Genomic DNA, 24,317 nt, shown 5'->3' on the forward strand with positions numbered 1-24,317 from the left:
TGCCAGTATTGCCAAACTCACAGGGAAGGTCACAAAGGGAGGCTGTGCATGACCAGTAGTAATCACAATAAAAATAAATCAAGCAGCAAAACCTAAGTCAAACCCACAGACCATGCACACAAAGGAACCCATCTGGTTGTGCACAGGCAACTGCAACTGCCTGGTGACACTGAATGCCGCTTGGGCTCACTGATCCCCAGGGAGGCTGCTGCTCAGTCGGAGCATCTCAAATGGAGACCTCCTTCCGATTGTCTGCACATGAGTAAATGCTCAGACACTATTCTCAGCTTCTAGACACCAGTAAGAGCACCATGAAAGCCTGTTTGCCCACCATCCCTTCCCCCTCCTTGCCTCTTTTATCTTTAACAGCCTTGCAACACTCCACTCCACTTCTGGCCCATGGGACTGAGGGCAGGGGTCTGGAGCAGTGTGTGCATGTCCAAGCATAAGCATATGTGAACAGGACCAGCTGGCCTCTCCTGTGCCCATTTCCCTATCATTTCCAACCGACATTCCCTGCTTATTGTGATTTTGTAGCCAACATTCACTAGCACAAAAAGACTAGGGAGCAAGCAAATGCACAGATATTTAAAGGGAAAAGCTTTATTTCTTGTTTTCTTAGATCATAGTGGACTGTAAAACAACAGGGAACAATGAGATCAACCCTTAGTAAGCGTATTTTCTTTTTTTTGACTTTCTTTTGTATAATTCAAAACAGAACAAACAACCAGGAAATATCTGTCACAAAAACATGCTTTTTAATAAAAAAGAGAATAACGTTTATTGAGAGGGATTGTTTGATTGTTTTCCGGATATGTACAATAATAATGTGGGAGGATTATGCTAACAGAAAATGCCAAACATCTGAAGAAGTGTGAACGGTCCAAAAAGCAATGGTCTTAGAGCAAGTCTAAGTCAACAGGAACAAGTGAACAGTGGTTTAAGGTTTTTTTTACAACAAATTACCAGCCGTTATGACTGAAGACCTGACACATCATAATAACCTGCAGTGAGATGTACAGAAATCCATAAGACAACATAGAATTTACACAAGAAGGTAACCATTTGTGTAAGAATTTCCTCCAGAAAAATGGAAGCATGTTCTAGACAGAAAAAGAAGGGGGAAAAAAAAAAAAATGAAAGTAGTAGGAAAATACTCATATTGGATATCCTCAGTTCACAGTGAATGCCAGTCGTTTTGGGTCTAGACACCACCAGTTTCCCTTATCTGCATTCTTTCTGCCTACTCACAATTAATCCCCTTATCATTGTGTTGTAGCTAAAATTACTTTACCTGAACCTTCCCTTGCTACTTCCTCTTCACTGCAGCTCGTCAATGATGTGCACTTTACACAACAAAAAATGCAAACTTTGACATAGCCTCAAGTGAAAGAAACATACACCTTCCCGGCATGAACAGTATTAATCACAGCTAATCATTTCTGCACTAAGTGATGCCACACAAAACATCATACAAATCCTGTTAATCAAACTCAGTAGCAATAACTCTGGGGGAGGGGAGAGGATGGAGATTAATAATTGCCACCAGTTATGTTTCCCATATGTTGCAGTGCTCTGAAGTGATTTCTTCCACTGCCTGCCTTCAGGATTTATTTTTTCTTAAAGAGAAACAGTAGATGGTACTGGGAAGTGATAAGAGGTTGGTTTTATGCCTCAATTCTGCTGTGACCTTCCCAGAGAGGAGGCAATGTAAAATTCAAGACCATATTTTTTCCTTCAGTTGTTTCTCTGTCTTTATTTTTTCTCAGCTAAGTCTGGGTTATTGTGCTCCCAACTGCCAGATGCAATCCAAAGGACTTTGTTCCACCTCTAGGAGTTACTACAGTCTTTCCAAGTTAAATTAAGGGTTAATGTGTTTGTAACAATCCAAACCACTAGAGAACATTGATATTGTCATATTATTTTGAAAATTAGGCCACAGTTCCAGCTTTTTTCTGGCTTCTGTGCGGTCAGGAATTAGTGCCACCATTCCTACTTCTGTATCTCCAGCCAGAGAATTCTGCAGCATGGTAGTGTCTATCTGGTACTGCTTATATGCCACTGGCCACAAAATGGTCAGACAGAAACGGATGGAGATAACTGCTGACCTGAGATGGACTAAGTCACTGAGAGCTGGGTGGCACCAGCCAACTGTTTTCAGCTCACTGGTGCATCCAAGCAGGCTGAATGAATGAATTTAGAAGGAAAAGAGAGACACTGGATGTATGTCATACAAGAATGAAACAATAAAAGGGGTAACATTTTTGCACTTTACCACAGGAGTTCAAATATCCTCTCCTACTATCAAAGCAATGTCCAGCAGAAGGGCCCATAAGGAATTTGCATCAGTAGTACCAATAATGGAGAACTGCTGGGGATGAACCAGCTGACACTGGGAACAGCATAACGCCACCTAACATTACTTATGGTATACCCATATGTAACACTACAAGGTGATGGAAAAAAACAGCAAACACAGCAGGGTAGCAGAGTCCCAAGCTGCAGCAAGCAAGGACATGCTCAAGTGCAGTAGCTGTAGAAACAAAGAAAAACAGCTTACCTTCAGAAAACCTCCAGTAGGCAAGATACTTTTGCCTCCAATATCAACCCTTAAATGGGGTCTGGGAAGGGGTGGATCCTGGCTCTACCCCTTCCGATCACTCAGATGAACTGCATACACCTGAGCTCAGCTAGGTTGGCCCTGCCTTCTACCAGGTGCTCAATCACTGCTTGAAACCGTGATTTAGTGTTTCCACTACACCATACCATCAATTCTTAGAATGAGTGGCTTGAAGAGGCCTGAAAACAAGCCTGACTTCGTTTACTGGAAGATGAATCCCCCAAAGTGCTGCTCAGTTTCATAAGGACTGAAGGTGCTGGGCAGGACGGAAGGCTGTATGCAAAGAGGTCAATTGTTGTGGCATTGCAACAAGAGGAATTTGAAGATATTTGCCCTTACATATACAACTTACAGGAAATTCTCCTTCTGAGAGATTAAAATGTTGTGTAAAAGAATTGAAGCATGCTAGAATTGCTAAAAGCAGGGGAAAATGAGGTCAGAGGAACCCTTTCTGAAGTGGTATTGGGTTTGGCTGCTGCAATTTAGGCAGCAATTACTTCTAAGTGTATACATGGCAAAGTTCAGCCATTGGCACCTGGCAAAGGTGAAAGAGCCAAAACTGCAGCTGCCCTGGTCAAATGTGCTCAGAGAACTTCAGTGATTAGTTTAGATGGCACGGAATTATAGTACCACAATATATATTAATGAGCAATACTACAGAGTAATTGGTTGACTCTGCTCTCTTTTGAATTTTAGTCTTTGGGCTACATCTTGAATTTCTTGCTCCAGCTTTTATGAATTCCAAGAGGCTGAGCATCTGAGTCAGAGCTGTAGGATTTACCTTCTGATTACTGACTGGCCCACATGTAATGTATCTGTTAAGTATAATCACCCGTGGGTAAACATTCTCAGATGAAGAAAGCATGGAATGAGAGCATATGAAAGTGGCAACAATACGGAGATAAAAATGGGAATTTATCACCCTCTCTGATTTTACCTTCAAATGGACACATCTATATTTTACAGTGTAACTTCTTACCTTTGAAAAAAAATAATTATTATTTAGTGACACTGTTTCTATTTGACAGAAATTCCAAGCGGAAAATACATTAAAAATATTTAAATATTTCTGAAAGACTGTGAAAGTTTAACACTTTTAAATCCTTACTCAGTATCAAACTAAATTTTAAATTCCATCTGGGGAATAGAAACATCATGTTTTAGCTTGTACTAGCCAAACTAGTGCTAAACAGATAAAATAGGAATTTGCAATTTGCTCTGCCTGAAAAAGCGTTGATGGTTCAGCAGAGACATATTCCTGATCACAGCTTCTTTTCTCAGAAGAGGAGGCTGTAATTGAAAAACAAAGCAAAACAAAAACAAACACAGATAAGTTTATAAGGCAAACGTGGATTACTGTAGAGTATGGAGAAAATGACCTTCCGAAGTTAAAAGGGGAAGCTGAAATAGCCAATAATTGAAATGTCATAGAAAGAACGGAGCTGGTAAGAAAAAGCAAATATTTAAAGATGGGAAATATTTAACAAGTCACTGGATTAATTTCTCTGCCAAGTTCATCAGAATCAAACACACTTCTGTTTGAAGTAATGGACATCAGGTAGAATCTGAATAACCTCATGGGTATAAAACAACCTTGGGGGGCCTCTTCAGCTCAGATGCATTTATTCAGAAGTTTTAATGCAGAAGTCCTGCCAGTGATTGCATATTTTTTAACGAGGTAGATCCACCTTGGTGAAGAAAAATAACAACTGGAATTTATTAAAGAAAGTTCTAATTGCTGTGCAGATATTCCCAACTTTTACTGCTTACTCTGATGGAGTGCTGGTCCTAACAGAATCCAGCTCTTTTATTTCAAAGAATCCCAGTGCTAAGTATGAGATGCTCCTGTCACTTGACATACACATGATTTATGTCCCCTCAGGGAGCTGTTCTGAGTTTTGCTCTTCTCCTTCACTGGTTTCTCACCATGTCTTCTCTGTGGAAATATCACTGAGATTAAGCTAAGAATCACAAATTAAGATCAGACTGAGATTTTTAAGGTGATTCCTCCTGTTTTGTTCATCTCCAGCCTAATTGCAAGCAAATAATGTCTATGCTCATGTTTTCAGTGTACTGACTCAAACTGTAGTTCTCCTCAAATTATGAACAGCCTCATTTTCTAAAGGTTGAGTCTTACAAGGATATAACCTCATTAAAACAAAATAGGCTGGAAATAAGTCTCCAGACAGAGACTGCAAAATGCTCTGAAATGACTAAGAATTCCCGTTCCTCCTAATTCTTCCTAATGACACAGTGGGAATGAAGCCGTGCAATGGGATGGATGGAGGCTTGCTGCACAGTCCTCAGCACCTCTCTCCCCATTCCCTTGGAGACAGCCAAGCAATGAGCGAGCGGTCGGTGCAATGAGGGCTGTGCTCCTCTTTCCTGACCAAAACACAGCACAAGACTGCGTGCACGATGGCTGTACAGTGCTGGATGTCTCCATCTCCACTGGTCCCCTGTGGGGCAGGGGAAAGCCTTGGTTGTTTTTTTTTTTTCCCTAAAATGCTCATCATCCTTGCCTCTTTCTTCATGGAATTAATTCCTATTCAAATACTGCTAAAACATCAGCCACATATTTCAGTTCAGACTGGATTTAATCTTTCTGAGAACTAATTTTATGGAGAAACATAAAACACACTAGTCAAGCTATTTAACGTGGCAGTGTATACACACTCCTAATAACACTAATGACAACATCTGTTCTATGACATTAAATGAAAAAGATGACTTGTAAATGTTTATGGTAGTCCATGATTTAATTTAAACACAACTGAATTGGTTAAATTTACAATTTAAACAGTAGGTCATCTGTATGTACATCCTGTATTTGGACAGTTCCTATATTATCGCTACATTGGTAAAATTAATTTGTTAAAGGACTATATAAATGGCAGTCTTAGCTTGTTGGCTGAGCACTCAATACATGGCATTTTAGTGACTAGAAGGGGAAAAATAAAACAATCATCTGCATACTTCAGTACTGTAGTAAATGACTGCATTGACAAGGTCACCATGCTAAATTGACATCATCCACACCACATCCAATTTCTAAAAATCCTCCAATATTTTCATGATGTTGTCTGTAAAAACCTCATTAAGTGTCAGACTCTTAGGGTTTTTTTCCCTCTTGCCTGTTTAATAAGCAATTTATTTTTTTTAATTAAGAATTCAGTATGCTTTTAATTTAGGAAAGAAAGCTTGAGTGCTCTGTGTTGTCTGTGGTAACATGGCTAGCTTTATAAAACACCATTTCCTCCTCTTCTGTATCCGTAATTGTATTTCCAAAGGTAACTCTCATTGAATCAGATAACTAGACATTTATTTTGTAATCAGAAGCTAATTAGATTGTTGTTTATAGCATAAGTGATCAATAGCTTGTATTCTGGATCACACAGTGTCACAGCTCTAATAATTTATATTAAATACTGATACTGTAATCCAACCAAATGTATAAAAGCTTCAAAAAGCTACACGCTATACTGGGAGGTTATTAAAATTCCTGATACTGCTTAAAGTGTTTAATGTGCTGAATACAAATGATATTTTAAAGAAAGCTTTGTGGATCAAAGATGGATTTAATAATTGTAATGTTTATGAATTTGTTTTGAAAATATTTTTAATTGGGTAATGTCAGACTTCTGGATTGTAACGCTATGTTCATTTCCATTTCAATAGGTTATACTATCAGCTCCTTTTGACATAAAATAATTTGATTTATTTTTTAAATCATGAATCTCGTTATCTTTTTTTCTGTTGTCACTAGTTTTCAATAATTTGATTAGTTTCTACAAGGAGAGCAATAGGAACCACATGGGCTTTGCTGGTAATGATATGCTATATATTTCTTCTCCAAAAGCAGTTCTGACACCTTTGAAAGTAATTTGCAGTTTCTTATCAGCACAAAATTAAAGAGTAATAGTGTCTAATTTCTTATGTTCAGTGGCACAGAGTATCCTAGAATTCTATCACATACGCAGTGCTTTGAAACCTATATCATGTGACCATAATCAAGAGTACATAAGTGAATTCTATAATTTCTGAAAGTGTTTGCCATTAGCTAAGAAAAGGCTCAAAAGATGAACTGGTCAATAGCTTAATGCTCTCTTAGTAAAAGGCCTATTCTGCAGACTCCCAAATTTCATTGTTGTTCATAAAACAGTAATTTGTACCTTACAGTTGTATAGCAAATAACAGATCCGGGCATTTCAAAGCGGGCTTGGGCGGTATTGTGTAAGTCTCAATGTAAATCTGTACATTCAGCATGCTGAACTCTTTGCTTGGTAAAATTATCTCCTACTCCAGGAAAAACAAAAACCGATTACTGTTGATCATTTAGACACAACTGCTTGTAACAGTCACCAAGCCGTCACAGGAAGGTATAAGGACAGCCCTCAGGAGAAACAGTGCCTGTTTGATGACACTTAAAGCTTTAAAGAATCCCTTCCAGGTACCGCAGAAAGTCACCATGAGCCAGCACATGCTGTCAGTGTCACTGAATGAAAGCCAAAGTGATCAAATCACGTATGCTGGCAATATCGCCATCCGAATCATTTAAACATTTACGGAACAGGTCTTGCAAACAGCTCATCATGTCAACAATCCCAGGGGCTGCAGTAAGGACTACGAGGGTGAGAAACGCCTGTCACATGGGTGAGTGTGCATGATGCTGCCTTGTAACTGGATCAACCATCTTTCTGTGCTGGTTTTACAGTCTCAGTAATAAACCACGGTTTAAATGATATCCTACTGCCTTTTTGTTTTTTTTTTTCCCTCTACAATGTTGTGAGAGCAGTAAGAGAAGTAAGGTGTGACGTTCCTGTAACTTTCTGAGCTGACATTATCAGCTATATATAAACAGATAGTGTTGTTTTAGTAGAGCAAATAAAATGCCTATCTTTTTTATTGAATGAACAGTATAATAATTGGGCTATATTGTCACAATGGAAGCGTAGAAGATCAGTGACTGTACAACTGAAAACCTGCAGCAAATTTTTTTTCCTACTGTTCATCATCGAAGTTTATGAAATGTACGTTTATGGAACTTTCACAATGGCTGCTTTTTGTTAATTTAAAGAATCTTCACCCTCGTTAAGGCTAGATGATTATAATTAAAAGATAAATGTTTTGTTAGAAAGTTCTATGCCACACTATGAGAATTTAACTGAAAGACATACATTATACCTGTATGCGAATTAGAATGGCTTCTCAGCAGGGAACGCAGAATCACTTACAGTACATAAACATTTAAAGAGGAAAATGCTAATACACTGAAAGAGTTTAACATCAGTAGCAATGTATCAAATGAAGTTTCAGAAAGTCCACTCTCTGGGAGAACATTCACCATTAGACAAAAGCCTGGCATCCTTGATAATCTGGAGTTTGAGCAATTTGAAAACCAAAACCATCCAATGAGATAAACAGGATCTTAAAAAAACTACCATCCTCCTTTCTCAGGTAAAGGCCAGAATTAATATAATTATTAAAATAATCCAACCAGATCGCTTCACAGGCAAATTTATACACCGTCTCTTTAAAACACTGCATGCCCAAAAGCCTCTTGGGTTTGGAATGTAGCACTGCACCAAGTATTTCACAAAGCCTCTAAATATCACAAGAAGCTTTTTTAGAGAGAAAAAAAAAATTCCAGCTGACAAACTGTTCTAGCAGGAGTGCCTCAGCTTAGCCCCCAGACCTGGAATTCCAGATAAACAACAGAGGACAGGAAAGAGATTTTTTTTTTACATGTCCTTTTGCAATGCAGCTACAAGACGACTGATGAGCTTAGGAACAAAAAGAGTGAGAGTGCAACTGTCATCAGAATGAGTGGTGTGCTTGGATAGAAGCTTGTAGGAAGAGCAAATGAATTCTCCGAGGATATGTGACTGGTGGAGACTCCTGGTGTGTTGTCTTTCCCAATAGCATTCTGCAAGACACAATACTTTCCTTGGTCACCATTACACATTGTCATTGCAAACTATTTAAATCCATGCCATGGAATTCATTTTCTCTTTGTTCATGTCCCACCCTCCACTGTTACCTATCACTGTCACAGATTGGAAGATACAAAAGGCACAGAAATTGAACTCAAATGATAACGTTTTAAAGTTAAGTTAAAGGATAAAAGCAACATTAATGTATAACATCAGCACAGCACGACTCAGAAAAAAGGAATAAAGTATTAAGAGATCCCTACTTTAACAATGGTTCCACATGTAAAACTTCCTGTTGTTAGGGATGGCATATTTCTGAGCCATCAGTGCTTATCCTGCCAGTTTCAGAAAAAAAATAAAAGAATGCAACTTCTGCATAGTCAAGACAACAACTTCAATAATTCAATAAATAAAAATTGGCTTCTGGATGCCAATAGATAACATCTAATCCTTGGGATCAGAGAATATGGAGGTTTCCAGCTTATAAATTATTTTCTTTCTTAAGTCTTCCTCCTCTAATTGTGGTATTTACATGCCTTGTATCTTATGCTAGCAACAGTAAAGCAGTAGGCACAGGAAAGTATGCATTTGTACATTAAAGTAAGCCACTTCAGATGGAGGTGTAACATGAATATTTTTCATTGCTCATCATCCTCAGTAAGAAAAATACAGGTATAATCACAGAATCAGAACAAAGAGCATTTTATATTATGGGGCACACCTGTGCTATGAAACACAGAGGATCTGCACTCTTACCTCATTAAGACAGAGTTCTGCATCTACAGATTCATTGGATTTCCGCTTCTTCTGTGCCTATAAACAAACACAAAACTTATTCCCTGTACATTTATACACAGCACAAAACAATTAGATAAATTCACAAGGGTTGTCAAACTCGTATGATTTCAACAGTGATTTGCACACGATTAGCAAATAAACTTTCCCAGTGTAACTGCACGTTTTCCATTCTGATTTGAATTTAGAATAAAACTTTAAGGGTACTCAGTAATTACAATGATGAGAGCTGCCAGCTGCAAAGAACATGTTGTGTTCTGTGGCCCCTTAAAAATGATGCTGGATGTTCATGAGAAGAAATAAAATATGACAGTTAATAATTACCATAATATTACTGAATATTTGAAAAAACCTACTATGTTTGCAAGCCTTAGGAAAATGCACAATACGTGAGTATTCTATCTTTCAGACTTCTTGCAAGTTCTTCATGTACGCTTTCTGAAACTTAAACCTAGTTTTAATATCTTGCTTGGCTGCCACAGAGTTTCTTCTGAATGGATACAGATAGAACGTTTAAGGTCTTTTAACATATATACCTGTAAGTCAAAACGAGCTGTTTGTTTACATTATGCTCACTGACTGTTACATATGGAATATTAATAAATGCATGAACATTTTTGATGATCAAAGCCTACAGAAAATGAATCTGAAATACCTTCATCCACGTCTTACGATGAGCATACAGTTGGTACTGCTGGATGCTCTCCACACTGGCTCAAGAAGGGAACATTTGCGGTGGCAGCATTGCAGAAAATGAAAACAATAGCATGCACTCTGCAACACCATCAGAAGGTGTTCAGTTGTTTAGAAGGTGTTTAATACTTCCATTGCTCAAGAGAACTTGACTGGGCTGGGAGGCTTTTCAATAATGGTTTTGGCAAAGATGGATTGGCCTAATGGTCGTGTGAGGAAATGCTAAGCATTCAGATTATACACCTCCCAGAAATTCAGTTCTACACGCAACCATTTTGTTTAATATCTGAGAGCCTTTGGTGCTGCCTAGGGATACAAAATATTCTTTGACCTAATTGCTGATTTTAGAATCCAAATGAAAGAACTGAACTACTCATTAAGAAGCACATTTTCATGACACTTTTGTATATAAAATAGATTTACAAGAGACAATTGGAAACCTAAAACAGCTGGGATTTAAGTGAAACAGTTTGGTTATAGTAAGAATGCATATTGTATACATGTCTACAGCTTTAAAATATATGAGAAAATAATACCTCAATTAATTAATAAAAACCCTCCACAAAATCTCTCTTACATATCCTGTCTTCTAATTACTACCATTAATGTGGTTATGGTAAGCATAAATTAAACTATCCAAATGGAAAAAAAATGCCTCAAAGTAAACTTACTGCAAGAAGAAACAACATAGCAGAGCCTTCCTGCTGTGTTTGCAATGATGGTGGTTTCCACACCGACTAGGAAACATTCTTAAATAGCAGCTGGGGAGATTTCAGCTCTCAACTGGATGGCCACAGGAAGATGGATAAAGAAGGAGAAACTGGACTTCAATCCTGATTTTCTCTTATCCTAAACACACTACACTGAAATTGAAGCGAGGGGCTTAAAAGGAGCTATAAGCAGATGTTCAGATCTTAACTGTGTAAACTACAAGGACTGTAAAAACCCTCCAATTTAGCACTGAACCTAGACATTCAGTGCTACATTTCCCTGTCCATAGAAGCATCTGCCTATGGGAAGGATTGTTCGTTACTGCGTACTGCTCTAGATTTGCAACACTGCGTTAACCACAACCTACTCTTGCTAGCTTGTCACCACACTACAAGTCAACATTTTTCTTCCTCCAGTTCTGTGTTCCTCAGGATAAAAACATCTTTATTTTGTTTATATGTAGTAAAGTCTTCCCTAACTTCATTCAGGCTGAAAAACAATAGTTTACAGCAGCTAAATCATATTTACTTCCGAGGAAACTATTTTAAGGGTTAAATTGACACGCAGAAACAAAACCAACACCAAAAAAAGTTTTTTCCAATCATTATGATCAATATTCCCTAGCTTTAGCTTAGGAAGTCGTACTTCTCTTTATTCATAGTAATTTTAACATCAACACTTATTCACTTGCAACCTCTGTTATCAAGTCCTACTTTCTTAGAATTGGAAAGTAATTTTAATAATCAGGCAGACTTCTCTGCTATTAGAGAGAATAATTTCTCCCATTTAAAAGTACAGCAAAAAATGCAGCCTCTTTTTGGGGGGAAAAGGCAGAGTGAAAGAAAAAATATCACTTTGAAGAAGGGATGAGACATTATATGCCAAGTTTCAAATTGGAAGAGTACATTTTTACTGTTGAGTTATAAACCTGTAAAAATGGGTTATAATGGAAATGCTGGCATAGGCTGCACTACTGTAATACAACAGTGCATCACTAAATCACAAGTAATGGAAAAAGAAAAAGTCCTATGTGTTGAAGAGAGTGCTATAGAAAGCATATGTCCTGCAATTTTAACCTAAAGGGAAAATTATTTCTTCCTCAGTCTTCTACAAAGGGCTCTGCAAGCACCAGAACTGCTGTATTTGTGCCACAGTGATTGAACACCTGATATGAGGTTAAAAATAAGGACTTGGATGTTGTGATGATTGTCCTGGTGGAAATACAACCAAGCAGGGAGATGCACTTGAATTATGAAGGATACCCTCAACCACTGGGATACTCCACAACATCTTCCATTATCCTAAAAAATTAAACAACAGAAACCTGTGCCCATCTTCTACAGCTGCAGACAATTCACACAGTGAGCATCTATGCAATCAACAACTGTGCGAAATGAGAGCAGTTTGTTATAAAAGACTAAAGATTGAGCACCAAACCCCCACCTCAGGCCTCCTACCTGCCCAATGAACCAGGCAAGGAGGTTTCCTGAGATGGGTTTGAAGCACCTAATTCTGCAGGAGTAAAATTGCATATGCAAATGGCAAATAAGTCAGTATTCAAATTTACTTACAATTATTATTATATATCATTCAACAAAAGACAAGCTGATAAAAATAATAATAAAAAAAAAAAGTGAAAGAAAAGCAGCTTAAAATAACTGGTTAAACATATGGAAAGAAGTATGAAATCTCTTTCACTGAGGTAAAATAGCATTTGCAAATGACATACTCAGCTGTAACATGCTTCTGACTGTACAACGAGTTACGTGAGATGAGCTGACACTCACATTGGCTTTGCAGGGAACTGTAATTCAGTAATGGGGGCTACTCTGGCAAAGCTGCCCCCATACTGCCAAAATTTTGCACTCACTTAAGCTTTTATATTCTGTAAAAATGAACATCTGCTTTCACAGAGAGTCTTATCTCTGTGGTAGCAAAAGCAACACATTATGTTTAGATATAATCGTATTCATGCACCTCATGATGAGCTCCTCAGTACAGTGTGCATTTGTCACACAAGCTTAGTTTGGGCCCTCACAACCTTTGGCTTTCAGTGTTCAAATGAAGGCGTTGGGCATGGTAAAGGGTAAGCAGAGAAACCAACTGCATGTCCAGGATAGAAAAAAAATTGTCATGCCTAGAAGCAAAATTTTGCTTCTTTCCTTCTCAGAAAGAAATCTGGATTGAGACCAGGAGAGGAGCTGGTGGATTTATCAAAGAAGAAAGTAATATTGTTTATAGAGGGATTTCTTATCTCACTTTCATTTAAATACTTACTTAAAATGGAATCTGCGAACCTCCATCTTCCTCATACCCCAATATCTCCTAAATGAGTTTATGTGTACAACTTTGATTGACACATCGTAACCTAGAATTCTCTTGCTCAGCACCTAACAACTATTGCAAGATTTCCCAAACCTAATAACTCTGCTTCCCACACCCCACATTCCTCAGCCCCCATCCTTTGCAAACACTATAGGTATGGATTTATTCCCAGAAATGCTGTGTTGTAATTATGAATCCAGCTTCTACAAATCACAGCATTACATGGTTAATAAATGCATTAAACATTAGAGCAGTATCTCACCAGGAGTCCATACTCACATTATTTATAGCTTGTCATCCAGCAGTATTTTTATATATCCACGATAGCATGCACATCTATGTTACTCACAGCAAGCAAAAGGTCTGACTGGGGACTGCTCCAAATGGAGGTAAGCTTTAATTTGGAGGGAGAGGAGGGAAGGAGAAGGATGTAAAGGGAACTGAATGCACTGGACCTGAATGCAAACAGGCACAGAGTGAGCAGCTGAGTTCAGAAACCAGTCCCTTGCTGTCAGCTACACACTTTGGGCCTTACATGCCTTATGGAACTTATTGCTTAGACACTGCAGAGAGAGACAACAAAAGTATCATTATGACAGATATCTGCTGTATGGGTTGCCTTTTTAGATAATTTTAATGAGCGTGCCTCTATCCTCTCCTGAGATGCCTGGTTAGCTTTGCTCATATTAACAAGGCTTTCTGAAAAAGAGGGACAAATTTCCTGGAATACATCCTTCAAATGACCACCCTTCTGAAGTAGCTCTAACAAATGAGGGTGCACGTTCTTTTCTGTTCTTTTCTGGTGTTGATTGGAGAGATTTACTATGCAACTAAGCTGTTTTTCTAACAGCAGGACACAAACAATAAGCAGAGAAATACACAGACTGTAAAAATGCAATCACTTTAAGTCTTCTGTGCACACTAAGTGGTAGGTGCATCTATCACAACTGTCAATAGTATTTTCTTATTAGCACGGTAGTACTGTGCCTCACTGGAGTATAAATTACCTTCAACAAGGAAGAGTTGCAAGAGTAAGCAAAGTGCAGGTCAGAGACACAGGCCACTAAAACAGGGATCCAATTCAGCACCGAATAATTCTGAAGCCCATACCACAGAGGCAGAGTACAAAGATATTTAAGCTTTTGAAACAATCAGCTTTGCACAAGCCTACAACAAAGAAGTCAGATCCTTTTTTCTGCTTGTTATTCTTTCTCTTTTTCTCTTGTGAATCAATCCTAAAGATGCAAGCTCAAGGCATAAAATTATCGATGGACATTCTGCTCAAAAGCACCACAGTCCTGTTATTCTATTTCATACACTGAATGAAATATTTTAAAAACAAGTATTACCAAGATACTGCAGGTACTAGTCTCTAAATCCACATAGATAATACCCAGCACAGTAAAAATAAAATCACAAGTTCTTCAGCTGAGATGTATTAAATAAAACAAGCCCCTTATCCCCTTGTACCCAAATACGCACTGGGGAAACAGAGTTCTAGAGGCTGCAGTGTTACGCAGTGAGCAGTTTATCAGCCAGTCTGTTCAGATTCCCACATCTCCCAGCATTACAATCCTCACGCAAGGCTTTGCACCCAACTTAAAATGACAACTCTTGCCCTTTTTCTTCTATGAAGGCATGCTTTTTCAGGATTTCCCCCCAAAGCTCTCCCATAGCTGAGCCAGGGTGCCAGCAACCCCGAGCACTGCTCCATGCCATCAGCCACTCACTGCTCTACCAACTCAACCACTCACAAATCGCAAGTCAGATCTGATCTCAAACCCACAGAAATGGCTTAATGGGCAACACTGCACAGCGGCAGAGCTGTCTAGTTCACCTTCAGACAGCTCTGGCTTTCATAAGGTGCATTTTAAACCTCCCCGTACCCCTCAGCTGCTCAGATACTGAACACTATACAAATCTGAGAAACAGACTTAAGAGTTGATAATGTCCAGTGCAGGTATAAGAAAACCCCCTCCCTCCAACCTCTTCAACTTGAAAACAATGAGAAAATTTGATAGAGAGGAGGAGATCAGAAATAAGTCTCCCAGAAGGAGCAGAAGCAAGTGGGGAAAAGCGGAAAAATGACCTGCACAGCATGAACATTGCTTGACCATTCCCAGATCCATTATTTTAAAAAAGATGAGGTCTACCTAAGCCCCATCCCTCACTGCACAAATATATATGGCTGGGACAATGCGGCACAAACAGTGTCTAGCAGCAATATTTTAAGGTTTTACGAAAAACAGATCCTATCAGAAATACCAAACTGATCAAACAGCTTACAAGGACCAGACATGGAGATCTTCAAATATTTATTTCAAGCAATTAGTCTCCCAGCAAGCACAGTACAAAATATGACACAAAGCCAAGTCAACTGAACTGCCTGACTTACCTTTCATGGCAGTACAGTAACATGTTACAATTTTGTTTTCGTGCTCAGTCATTTATTTCTCCAAGTAAAAAGGATTTCTGAAGTCCTAGATTCCTCCTTCCTATTTTTAGAGGATATTATGCAATTCTCCTAATATGGTCTTTTTATGGATTTGCCTCAAGCAAATATTTTTGCATTAAGAAGGGCAGAGAAGAAAAACAGAATACTAAAAAGCATAGATGGAATAAGTTTTGTTAATATCTCAATGGCTTAGGCTGCCTAGGCTTTGTTTTTTTCCTCTGTTTATGAAACAGAACAGCCACGTAATCCAAAGACGAGTTGTTTGGGATTTCGTTATTAAAGCCCACTCTTCTAGTGATTTACTACAACTATCAACCCAGCGCCATATGCGGTGGTAACAGGTAGCATCTGGCTGTTGTGCACCAAACAGCATCTAAAGAACAGAAACATGAACACGAAGCCATTACAATCCCCGTTACAAAACAACTTCTGCTTTTAATTTTGAACAAAGGTAAGCCGCTGAAGGAATACAGATCCCACAGCACGTCCCTGGGCTAGAGTGTGTGCCCTTGCGTGTCCGAATATGCAAACAAAGTTGTTCTGTTTGGCAGCAGGTGAAGTGCCTACCTCCCCTATTAGACCAGGCTACGTGGTGCACTGGAGTGTGCTGTAAACACTCCTGAGCAGCTGTCAGCCACGGCTATGATGGGACTGCGAGCAGCTCAGCCAGAACAGCACGGGCCTGCACTGCACTAATGAGCCTTGAAAGAGGCACCACACGAATGCAGGCACCGCGCTGCCTTTCCTATTTCCACGCATGCCGTCACAGGCAGCAGGAGGGCTGGCACCAAGCGTGACTGGCAGGTGATGGGATGGTGTCCAGCCGGGGCCCTGCAAGGAAAAGCTCAGCTGCCTGGGATACCCGAAGGAGCTGCAGGGATAGGGCTCAGCAGGGAAGCGCTGACCATGCATCAGCCTCATGTGGCATCCAGCCTCAAGCTGCCAGGAGGTGGAAGGGAACAGAGGTCATGCATTGCCACCGCACTCGGGCAGCAGGACCAGGGTGCCTTCGTCTGCTTCTGCAGCTGGAGGGAAGGATCAGGCAAGCTTGCCGAGCAGCAGCCGTCACGAGGCCCGCAGCGCTGAGCAGTGCAAGGAGCGGCCTTCCGTGCTGCACCAACCTGAAGCAATGGATATTATTGCTGGTTTCTTGAGCACTGTATTCACTCATGAATTTTAAAGGGAAGGGGAGAAGAGAACGACCACGAACATCTGCTTTTGGTTAAGAAACTAAGAACATTCAAAATTTCTGTCTTTATTAACCATGTGTGTACGCACGTGCGTGTTGTGCCAGCACAGATACACACGCAACGAAAATGCAGTGGTCAGCCTTTAAAGGGTTTAGAAAACACTTAGGATAACAAGCTATTTGCTTCAATTACAGGGATTCAAAAGCAAAGGCTACAGATATAACCTTGCACAGAAAGGCAGAGGAAATTAGCCTGTTAGCTGAGGTGCCCATCACACATCCCCCCTAACCCCCCTGTTTTATTTATACCCTTCAATCCCAGTGCATTTGTTTCCTCACATCCGCAGTTACGTGGCTATGACTGAGTCCATTAAACCATGACATGATTTAGAGATTGTTTTTTGCTTTTAAAGTATTTCAATCTTGAACAGCTGTGATTTGGATTAATTAGTGAAATTTTGCATTTTTGGCACAGTCTGCTCTCCAGAAGTGCCACTGAAATAAAAATTTAAAGCATTTTCTCCCTGTTCTCCTAATCCTGTAGCTGAGTTCCGCAGGTGCACAGATGTATCTGTAGAACACAGAGGGCTGAAATTTTAGTGAACTTACTGCAGTACTCGTCTCAGTAGCCATGTTTCTTTTTAGTGCTGAAAATACCACTCAGAATAAAAATATCAGAAAGCTTACTTTTAAGCAATGCAATCAAGTTTACCAAGGTGAGACTACCACAAAAACAGGCTGTGGCACAATGTGTTTCTGAGAGACATCTGTTCCCTTTAAATTTGGCCGGAGCCACAAACATAGCTTGGAAAATTTCACTCAAAATAGTTTATGCTTTGGCAAAGATCAGAGTCACTAAACATAGGATTTTTTTTAAACATGAAATATAAGACATCTTCAGGTGAATCTGTCAGTTGTGTTTATAATAATCTATTTCAAAGAATCATGGAATTGAAGGGGTTGGAAGGGACCTCTGGAGATCATCAAGTCCAACCCCCTGCTAAACCTGTAGTAGGCTGCACAGAAGCCTGGTGAGCCTTGAATATCTCCAGAGAAGACTTTACAACCTCTCTACGCAGCCTGTTCCAGTGCTCTGTCACCCACACAGCAAAGAAGCTGTGAAGAACTTTCTATGTCCCAACTTGTGCCCATCACCCCCTGTTACATCATTGGGTCCCCCTGAAAAGAGCAAAACCCCAGTCACTTGTCATTCATTAGACATTTTATCTTTCTCCATACTGTTATAGACAGGCATTCAAATTCTGTGTTAGTATGTTTGATTAAGAAACTCTGATGTCATTCTGATTTCTGAAAGTGAATTAACATCATACAATTCACAGAATCACAGGGTTGGAATGGACCCCAAGGATCATGAATCTCCAACCCCCCTGCCACATGCAGGGCCACCAACCTCCACATTTAATGCTAGACCAGGCTGCCCAGGGCCCCATCCAACCTGGCCTTGAACACCTCCAGGGACGGGGCATCCACAGCCTCTCTGGGCAGCTGTTCCAGCACCTCACCACTCTCTCTCTAAAGAATTTCCTCCTGACGTCCAACCTAAATCTTCCCTCCCCCAACTTAAACCCATTTCCCCTTGTCCTGCAGTTATCTATCCTTTCAAAGAGTTGATTCCCCTCCTCTCTGTACGCTCCGTTTAGGTACTGAAAGGCTGCAGTGAGGTCACCCCGCAGCCTTCTTTTCTCCAGGCTGAACAAGCCCAGCCCCCTCAGCCTGTCTTCATAGGGGAGCTGCTCCAGTCCCCTCATCATCTTCCAATTGCTGGTATTTCATTTTCAGTGATATGCTTAAGTTTCTTAAGTTTCACCAGACTTACGTGATGACCAAAAGAAAAAAAAAACAACAACAAAAAACAACCATAGTCTTACCAGCAGATCACCTAGACCTTTGTCTTATCAGCTTCCTAGACATTATTAAAAGGCCCTTGCAGAATACATGTTAAAATTCAGTATTTAAAAGAGACTCCGATGTAGCATTCTAAATATATATACTTCATTCTTCATGCACTGGAGTGGAGGAGAAAAAGATCGAACCTTCCCTCTAATTAGTGAAATCAAAATCTAGCCTTATTTCTCTTTAATGGACTACAATAGAATATGCAATACTGTAATGGATTATATTATAGTGGCTTTCTTCATATCCATTATTTACACAATGCTCTCACCCACAACACTTGCATTGTAGCTAATGAAGCTATTCAAATAACTAGAGAAACTCTTCTGTGCGAGAGGTCTACAACAGCACGACCTTATTAGAATGATTCTTCTTATTCTTTACTGGCCTGGTCTCACAGCACCAGTGGGAAATCTTCCACGCAGCAACAAATGAAAGCACAAACTTCCTAATACCACTTGCAAGCATGGCCTCAAATTTGAGCTTAGTGAAACACTAAGAAACATTTCTCCATAACTGAAATGATTTCATAGGCACAAAAAGTATTGGGAGTTTCAGATGTTTGTAAATTACAGCCATGTTAAAAAAATTCAGAGCCCATAATAACCAGATTATGCAAATAATTATCAGATTATGCAAAATTGTATTTGTAAGATATTATTCTGTTTTGTTTCATCACACAAATCATTCACAGAGGGACAGAAGGCTTACTTTTATATTTACATTTAATAAGCCTGAGAATATAAATAGAGGAATACTAACAATGTGAATAAAATAGAGATCAGCCATCATTTGGGGTATATTTTGCCAGGTTTCCATACTAAAGCTTTCGAAGATTTATTTTGAATAGCTTCCCTACAGTTTGAAGTATTATGTTGTAGCAGACTGGATAGTTCAGGAGATTATTAGTGGGACATATAGCCTTATATTTCTAGATAGCTAGTTTCATCTAGATCAGATCAACACAAACTATTCCGTAGTATTTTTGAAATGAGGAGGTGGATCTGGAGCACTTCTCTTAAAAGGACAGGTCAAGTGCACAAAAGTGTTAATAATTTTCACCTGAGACAGTGCGCTTCATCAAAGGAGCTACGGAATTAATGGGATGTATGTCTATAATACTGCAAAGAACTTGAGATGTTTCCTCATGCTCTTAATTTCCCTTTCTGTGAGACAAGCTTTTTGCAGTGAGAAGTGAATTTAACAGGTTAAATGGAAGCTGTGTTTAGCAGCCAGGATGGAATTAGCCTTTCTAAAATTTAAGAACATCATTAAAATGGGATCTGGGGTATCACTACGCTTCTCACACTTGAACAGCACAGGACATAGCACTACTGATACGCTGTGCATGGATGAACATAATTGCAGAACAACAGCCTTTATAGTAACACAGGGCAGCAGATGATGAATGAGGATTGCAGAGCATATGAGCAGATGCATCTCACTGGCTCAGAGATTATTTGGAGTTGCAACTTTGCCAGTTGCTCTATTTAAAACGCTCATGAAACGCCAGAGTTCAGTCCCTGTTACACTTACAAGAGCCAGCATGACCTGTATTTCAGAGGCTGTTCATGTGATGTTCAGCTTCCAAAAAACATGTCTCTCTCACTAAGAGCACTTATCAAAGAGTTGTCAGTGCTGCTTCTAAATACAACATCATATCTCAGTCATCACCCTGAAGGTGAAAAGCCTCTGCTTAATTAATGGTTTCTAAGTATCTTCATTAAGCTCATTAGCTGCGTATAGACCATGTGTGGTTTTTATCTAAACCTTTGCAGTTGTGCCTATAACAATCGGAATTTCTCATCTGCAAATAACCATGACTGAATGCTTAGGAATAATCAGGAAATCTTAATTAAAAGTAATAAGGTTTAGGCTGACTCGATGAGAGCACAATTCTGCCAATAGTTGCATGAATATGCCTAACTAATTAAGTTCAAAATATGAAAAATGAACAACTATTCCTTCTGAATTTGAATTTGACGTCTGAATTCGCACTCAGGAAGTTCCCTGTAGGAATAAATTCCTAAATTTGCCCTCAGAACTGGATAATTATAGTGCATATGTGATTGAAGTGTGCAAAATAGCACACACACAGAACATTTATTTGCAACAGTCTTCAAGAATTTAACTTAGATACGTGCAACTGTGAGTGCACTACCCTTACTAGGAGTGGGCATGCTGCTGTAAAAAACATTCCATTGTTGATCAGGAAAGTTCTGATCAAACAGTCTTCTCACAAGCACACATAGGATTTATGCAGACACAAATTTAGGAGCAGCTTTTCACAGATCCTTGTAAATGTTTTGCATTCATCTGTGCATGCTTAATTTGCCAAATTTACTGCAGAGGTCATGTCACTACAGCCAATGCACGTAGCTACTTGGGGCCTACCTAGTACACACCTTACTCTCCATGTACATAAAAATTTGAATGTACGTATTTAAAAGCTAAGCATGAACTCAGCACATCCAAATGTTTTTGTGCAATTGATAATGCACAACCCTCTTGGAATTAGAGACAATTCGAGGCTTCTGAAAATGTCAATCTGGGGAAAAAAAAATTAGTACTATGTAATGCAGTATTTAGTTAATTACTGCCCTGTATACATAATTCTCTTTTAAGAGAGTCATGAGGGAGGATAATCCTATAATTCGTTAGGATACATGCTAAGCGAACCTATGAAAAAATATCCTGCATTATGCACAACAGTCAGTCTGCTTAAAAGATCACAGAAAGTGGCTCACAGAAGGAGCTAACCACACAGGAGGATTTAACCTGAGGTAGGATTATTAGGCCTAATCCACTGATTAGAACTTCAATCTGATGTGAAATAGCTAGGTTCTCATTCTCCAAAGTACAGACTGAAGTAAACATTTTGAACTCCCACTGAGTTTGAATGCAAGGAATAGAAGTGAGTGACAGCATCTTCAATTCTGGAACTCAAAAGCAAGTTGGAAGTTGTAGAGTAGACGGCTTAAAGGTAACTTAAAGATCTGTTATTCAGGTGAGACAGCTTATTAGAAAGTCTCAGGGACAAAAAATAAGCAGGGAATGTGAGATACGTTTTATTTCCAGCATTTTACTACAGTGAAGAGCATAGGAAGAAGCAGCAGACATGTTAAAAGCAGAATACATTTATGTTCAGATGTTTTGATATTGTAATTTTTTTTTATTAACAGTATATATGTTAGCCAATTTGATTAAAAAGCTATGTTTTACTTCCTGTACTATAAACTTGGTTTAACTACTTGAAAGATCTAGGCATGCTATGGGAAGGGTTCTGAACTATAGCACTTCAATAGCTAGGCTGCACTGTCACCAATATGATATGTAGAATGATTAGTTACAGTCTTTGATTAGGTAGACTTTTCCAGATTTTACCTAGGATAAAACTATTCCTAAGAAATGATCTTTATTGCTACTGAAAGGTTTTGGATCATATCTGCTGTATGATACCTACAGACTTGAGTAGTTTTTTAGAGCTGTAATTTACATATAAAAATCAAGGACTGACATGATGTACCTACAGGTAATTGTTAATTGCAGCATTAAGTTCATTTTTCTATGTATGTAAAAAACAAACCACAGAATTTGATAGGTCACATGATTACCTCTGTAGACCCGAATAACTTTACATGCACAAACAACCCTTATGTACTTGGCTTTGCTATTGGTAGAGGGATGCAATCTATTCTCTTTAATTAAGGATAAAGAAACAGGATCACATCAGACATTCTCCCAGACCAAAATACAGACCTAGTCCAATCTTTTACTGATTGCCAGCATGGCTGCAACCCCTCACCTTTTCCTCTTTCCAGGTTAACCAAGTCAGTGATGGCAGGGAGGCTTTTCCTGTGCCATATGGGCTCAACACCCCTCCTACTCAGTCTTCTACTGTCCTTTTCTCCCCCTGAATCTGTATGTAGATGTTACATCAGACACAAGGAATAAAGAAAAATAAAGTGCTAAATTTCATATCAGAATGAGACTATGAGACAGTTGAGTACCTAAAGAAAAAAGTGTGGATATGCAAGAAGGGACAAAAAAAAAAAAAAAAAAAAAAGAGAGGAAAGGCCATATAGGAAAAAGATGCAAAGATGCAATGAAGATTAACAGTTAACAAGAAGTGAGGTTTCCGAGATGGAATAGATATGCCTGTACCTTGAGCTAATGGGCTAACAGCTAATATTACATCCATAGGTAGTGATAGTCTCGGTTATTGTTTCCTGAGAGGGAACTTTCTATTTTCTGAAAGAAGGAGGGTTTCCAATAGTACAGAAAGGTGTTTGAAGGTGTTTAGAATGGCTCTCCTTATATGAATTTAAGGGAATCTCTCTCTCTCTAAAAGCAGTGTCATTTTCTTTGATGCTGCTATGGGGATTTTTAGAGCTGCAGAGGAAAAGTTACAGGTCTGTGCCAAGAAATGTACTGTTGCGGTGAGACTAAGAGGATGAAGAAAGCTGCCACATCCACTTCCACAAATGGCATGTTCTGCAAGATGCTGGAAGTATGCTTAAAGCTAACACTATATGATTTAGTTTTGAAATTATGGTAAATGCCTTCAAACCCATTTTCACCCAGTGGGTAACATCAAATAACCCCTTTCTATTTTTCTGTAAGTCCTGTATCTGCACTGGACTATTTGAATTAATATATCTTCCTAGAATGCTTCAACTCTATATTCTTAATAATGAATCAGCTGAACTGAGCAACAAGTAAATTTGAACACAATTTGAACAACATCTAGTTACCAAGTAAGAGACAATTATACACCTACATAAGGTTTTCAAGGCCTGGGTTGCTCTGTAGAAAACTCTGTTTGCATCACGACTGCCCAGGACCCACGACAACAGGGTATGGGCTTTGGCATACCATCCCATTCATAGCTCCTTCAAAATTATTTTGGACTGAACATAAATCAGACAGAGTTGTAAGCATAAACCTATGAACTTTACACCATGCTTTGCCATAACAGTAGACAAAATAGAATTGACTACTTGCCCCAAACAGCAGAACAGTTTTAATGTGCACTAGGAGATAGGTAAGTAAAATACACAGACAACTTGTATATCATTAAGAAGCATAAAACTACTCAGGAGTTCACAGCAAGCCAATTGCAAGAAGCGCAGAATGGTGACATCAAACCAAAGAACATCAACTAAATGTGAATAGAATAGCCATTTGTGAGGAGTTCTCATCCCAATCATACACAAGAAAACACTCAAAAATATCGGGGAACAAAGATTTTGGGAAAAGACTCCATGAAGGGCAGCCCCACAATCCTACTCCAGGATGTGAAACCACCTTTCCAACTTCTGAGGATGCCAGGGTGCAGGAAAAGAGCTGAAGGAAACCTTGAGACCCAGAACCAGAAATATATACATACGTTGCTCTGCAAGTAATACTTCCTATTTATTTCTATGGAAACTACAACAGATACAACAAGCACAATAACACTACACAATAGAGCAAATTCTCAGCTACAGAAACTATTTTTTTGTAGTAGTGGTCACAGCCGATGTGTTCTTTGGTGTTCTTTCTTTTTCTGCACAAGCATTTGTGAGACTCACCTGCCACAACCTCTGTGATATTCCAACGCTGCCACTATTGTTTCTCATACACTGAAGCTGATGTATTTCTGTGCACAATTCCCTGATCATAATCTGACAATTCACATCG

General features: G+C 39.1%; 1 protein-coding gene across 1 annotated transcript in view; it reads right to left on the reverse strand.

Annotated features, from left to right (window-relative positions):
- Positions 1-737: 737 nt before the first annotated feature.
- GFRA1 (GDNF family receptor alpha 1) overlaps positions 738-24,317 on the reverse strand; it is a 142,595-nt gene continuing 119,015 nt past the window's right edge. Inside the window, exons 8-9 of the mRNA XM_048945933.1 lie at positions 9,310-9,366; positions 738-8,546 (exon numbers count right to left, since the gene is read on the reverse strand). Coding sequence (XP_048801890.1) covers positions 8,385-8,546; positions 9,310-9,366 — 219 coding nt within the window. The 3' untranslated portion in view covers positions 738-8,384. The remainder of the gene's footprint in view (positions 8,547-9,309; positions 9,367-24,317) is intronic.

Source organism: Lagopus muta, chromosome 5 (assembly GCF_023343835.1).
Source record: "Lagopus muta isolate bLagMut1 chromosome 5, bLagMut1 primary, whole genome shotgun sequence".
Classification (NCBI taxonomy): Eukaryota; Metazoa; Chordata; class Aves; order Galliformes; family Phasianidae; genus Lagopus; species Lagopus muta.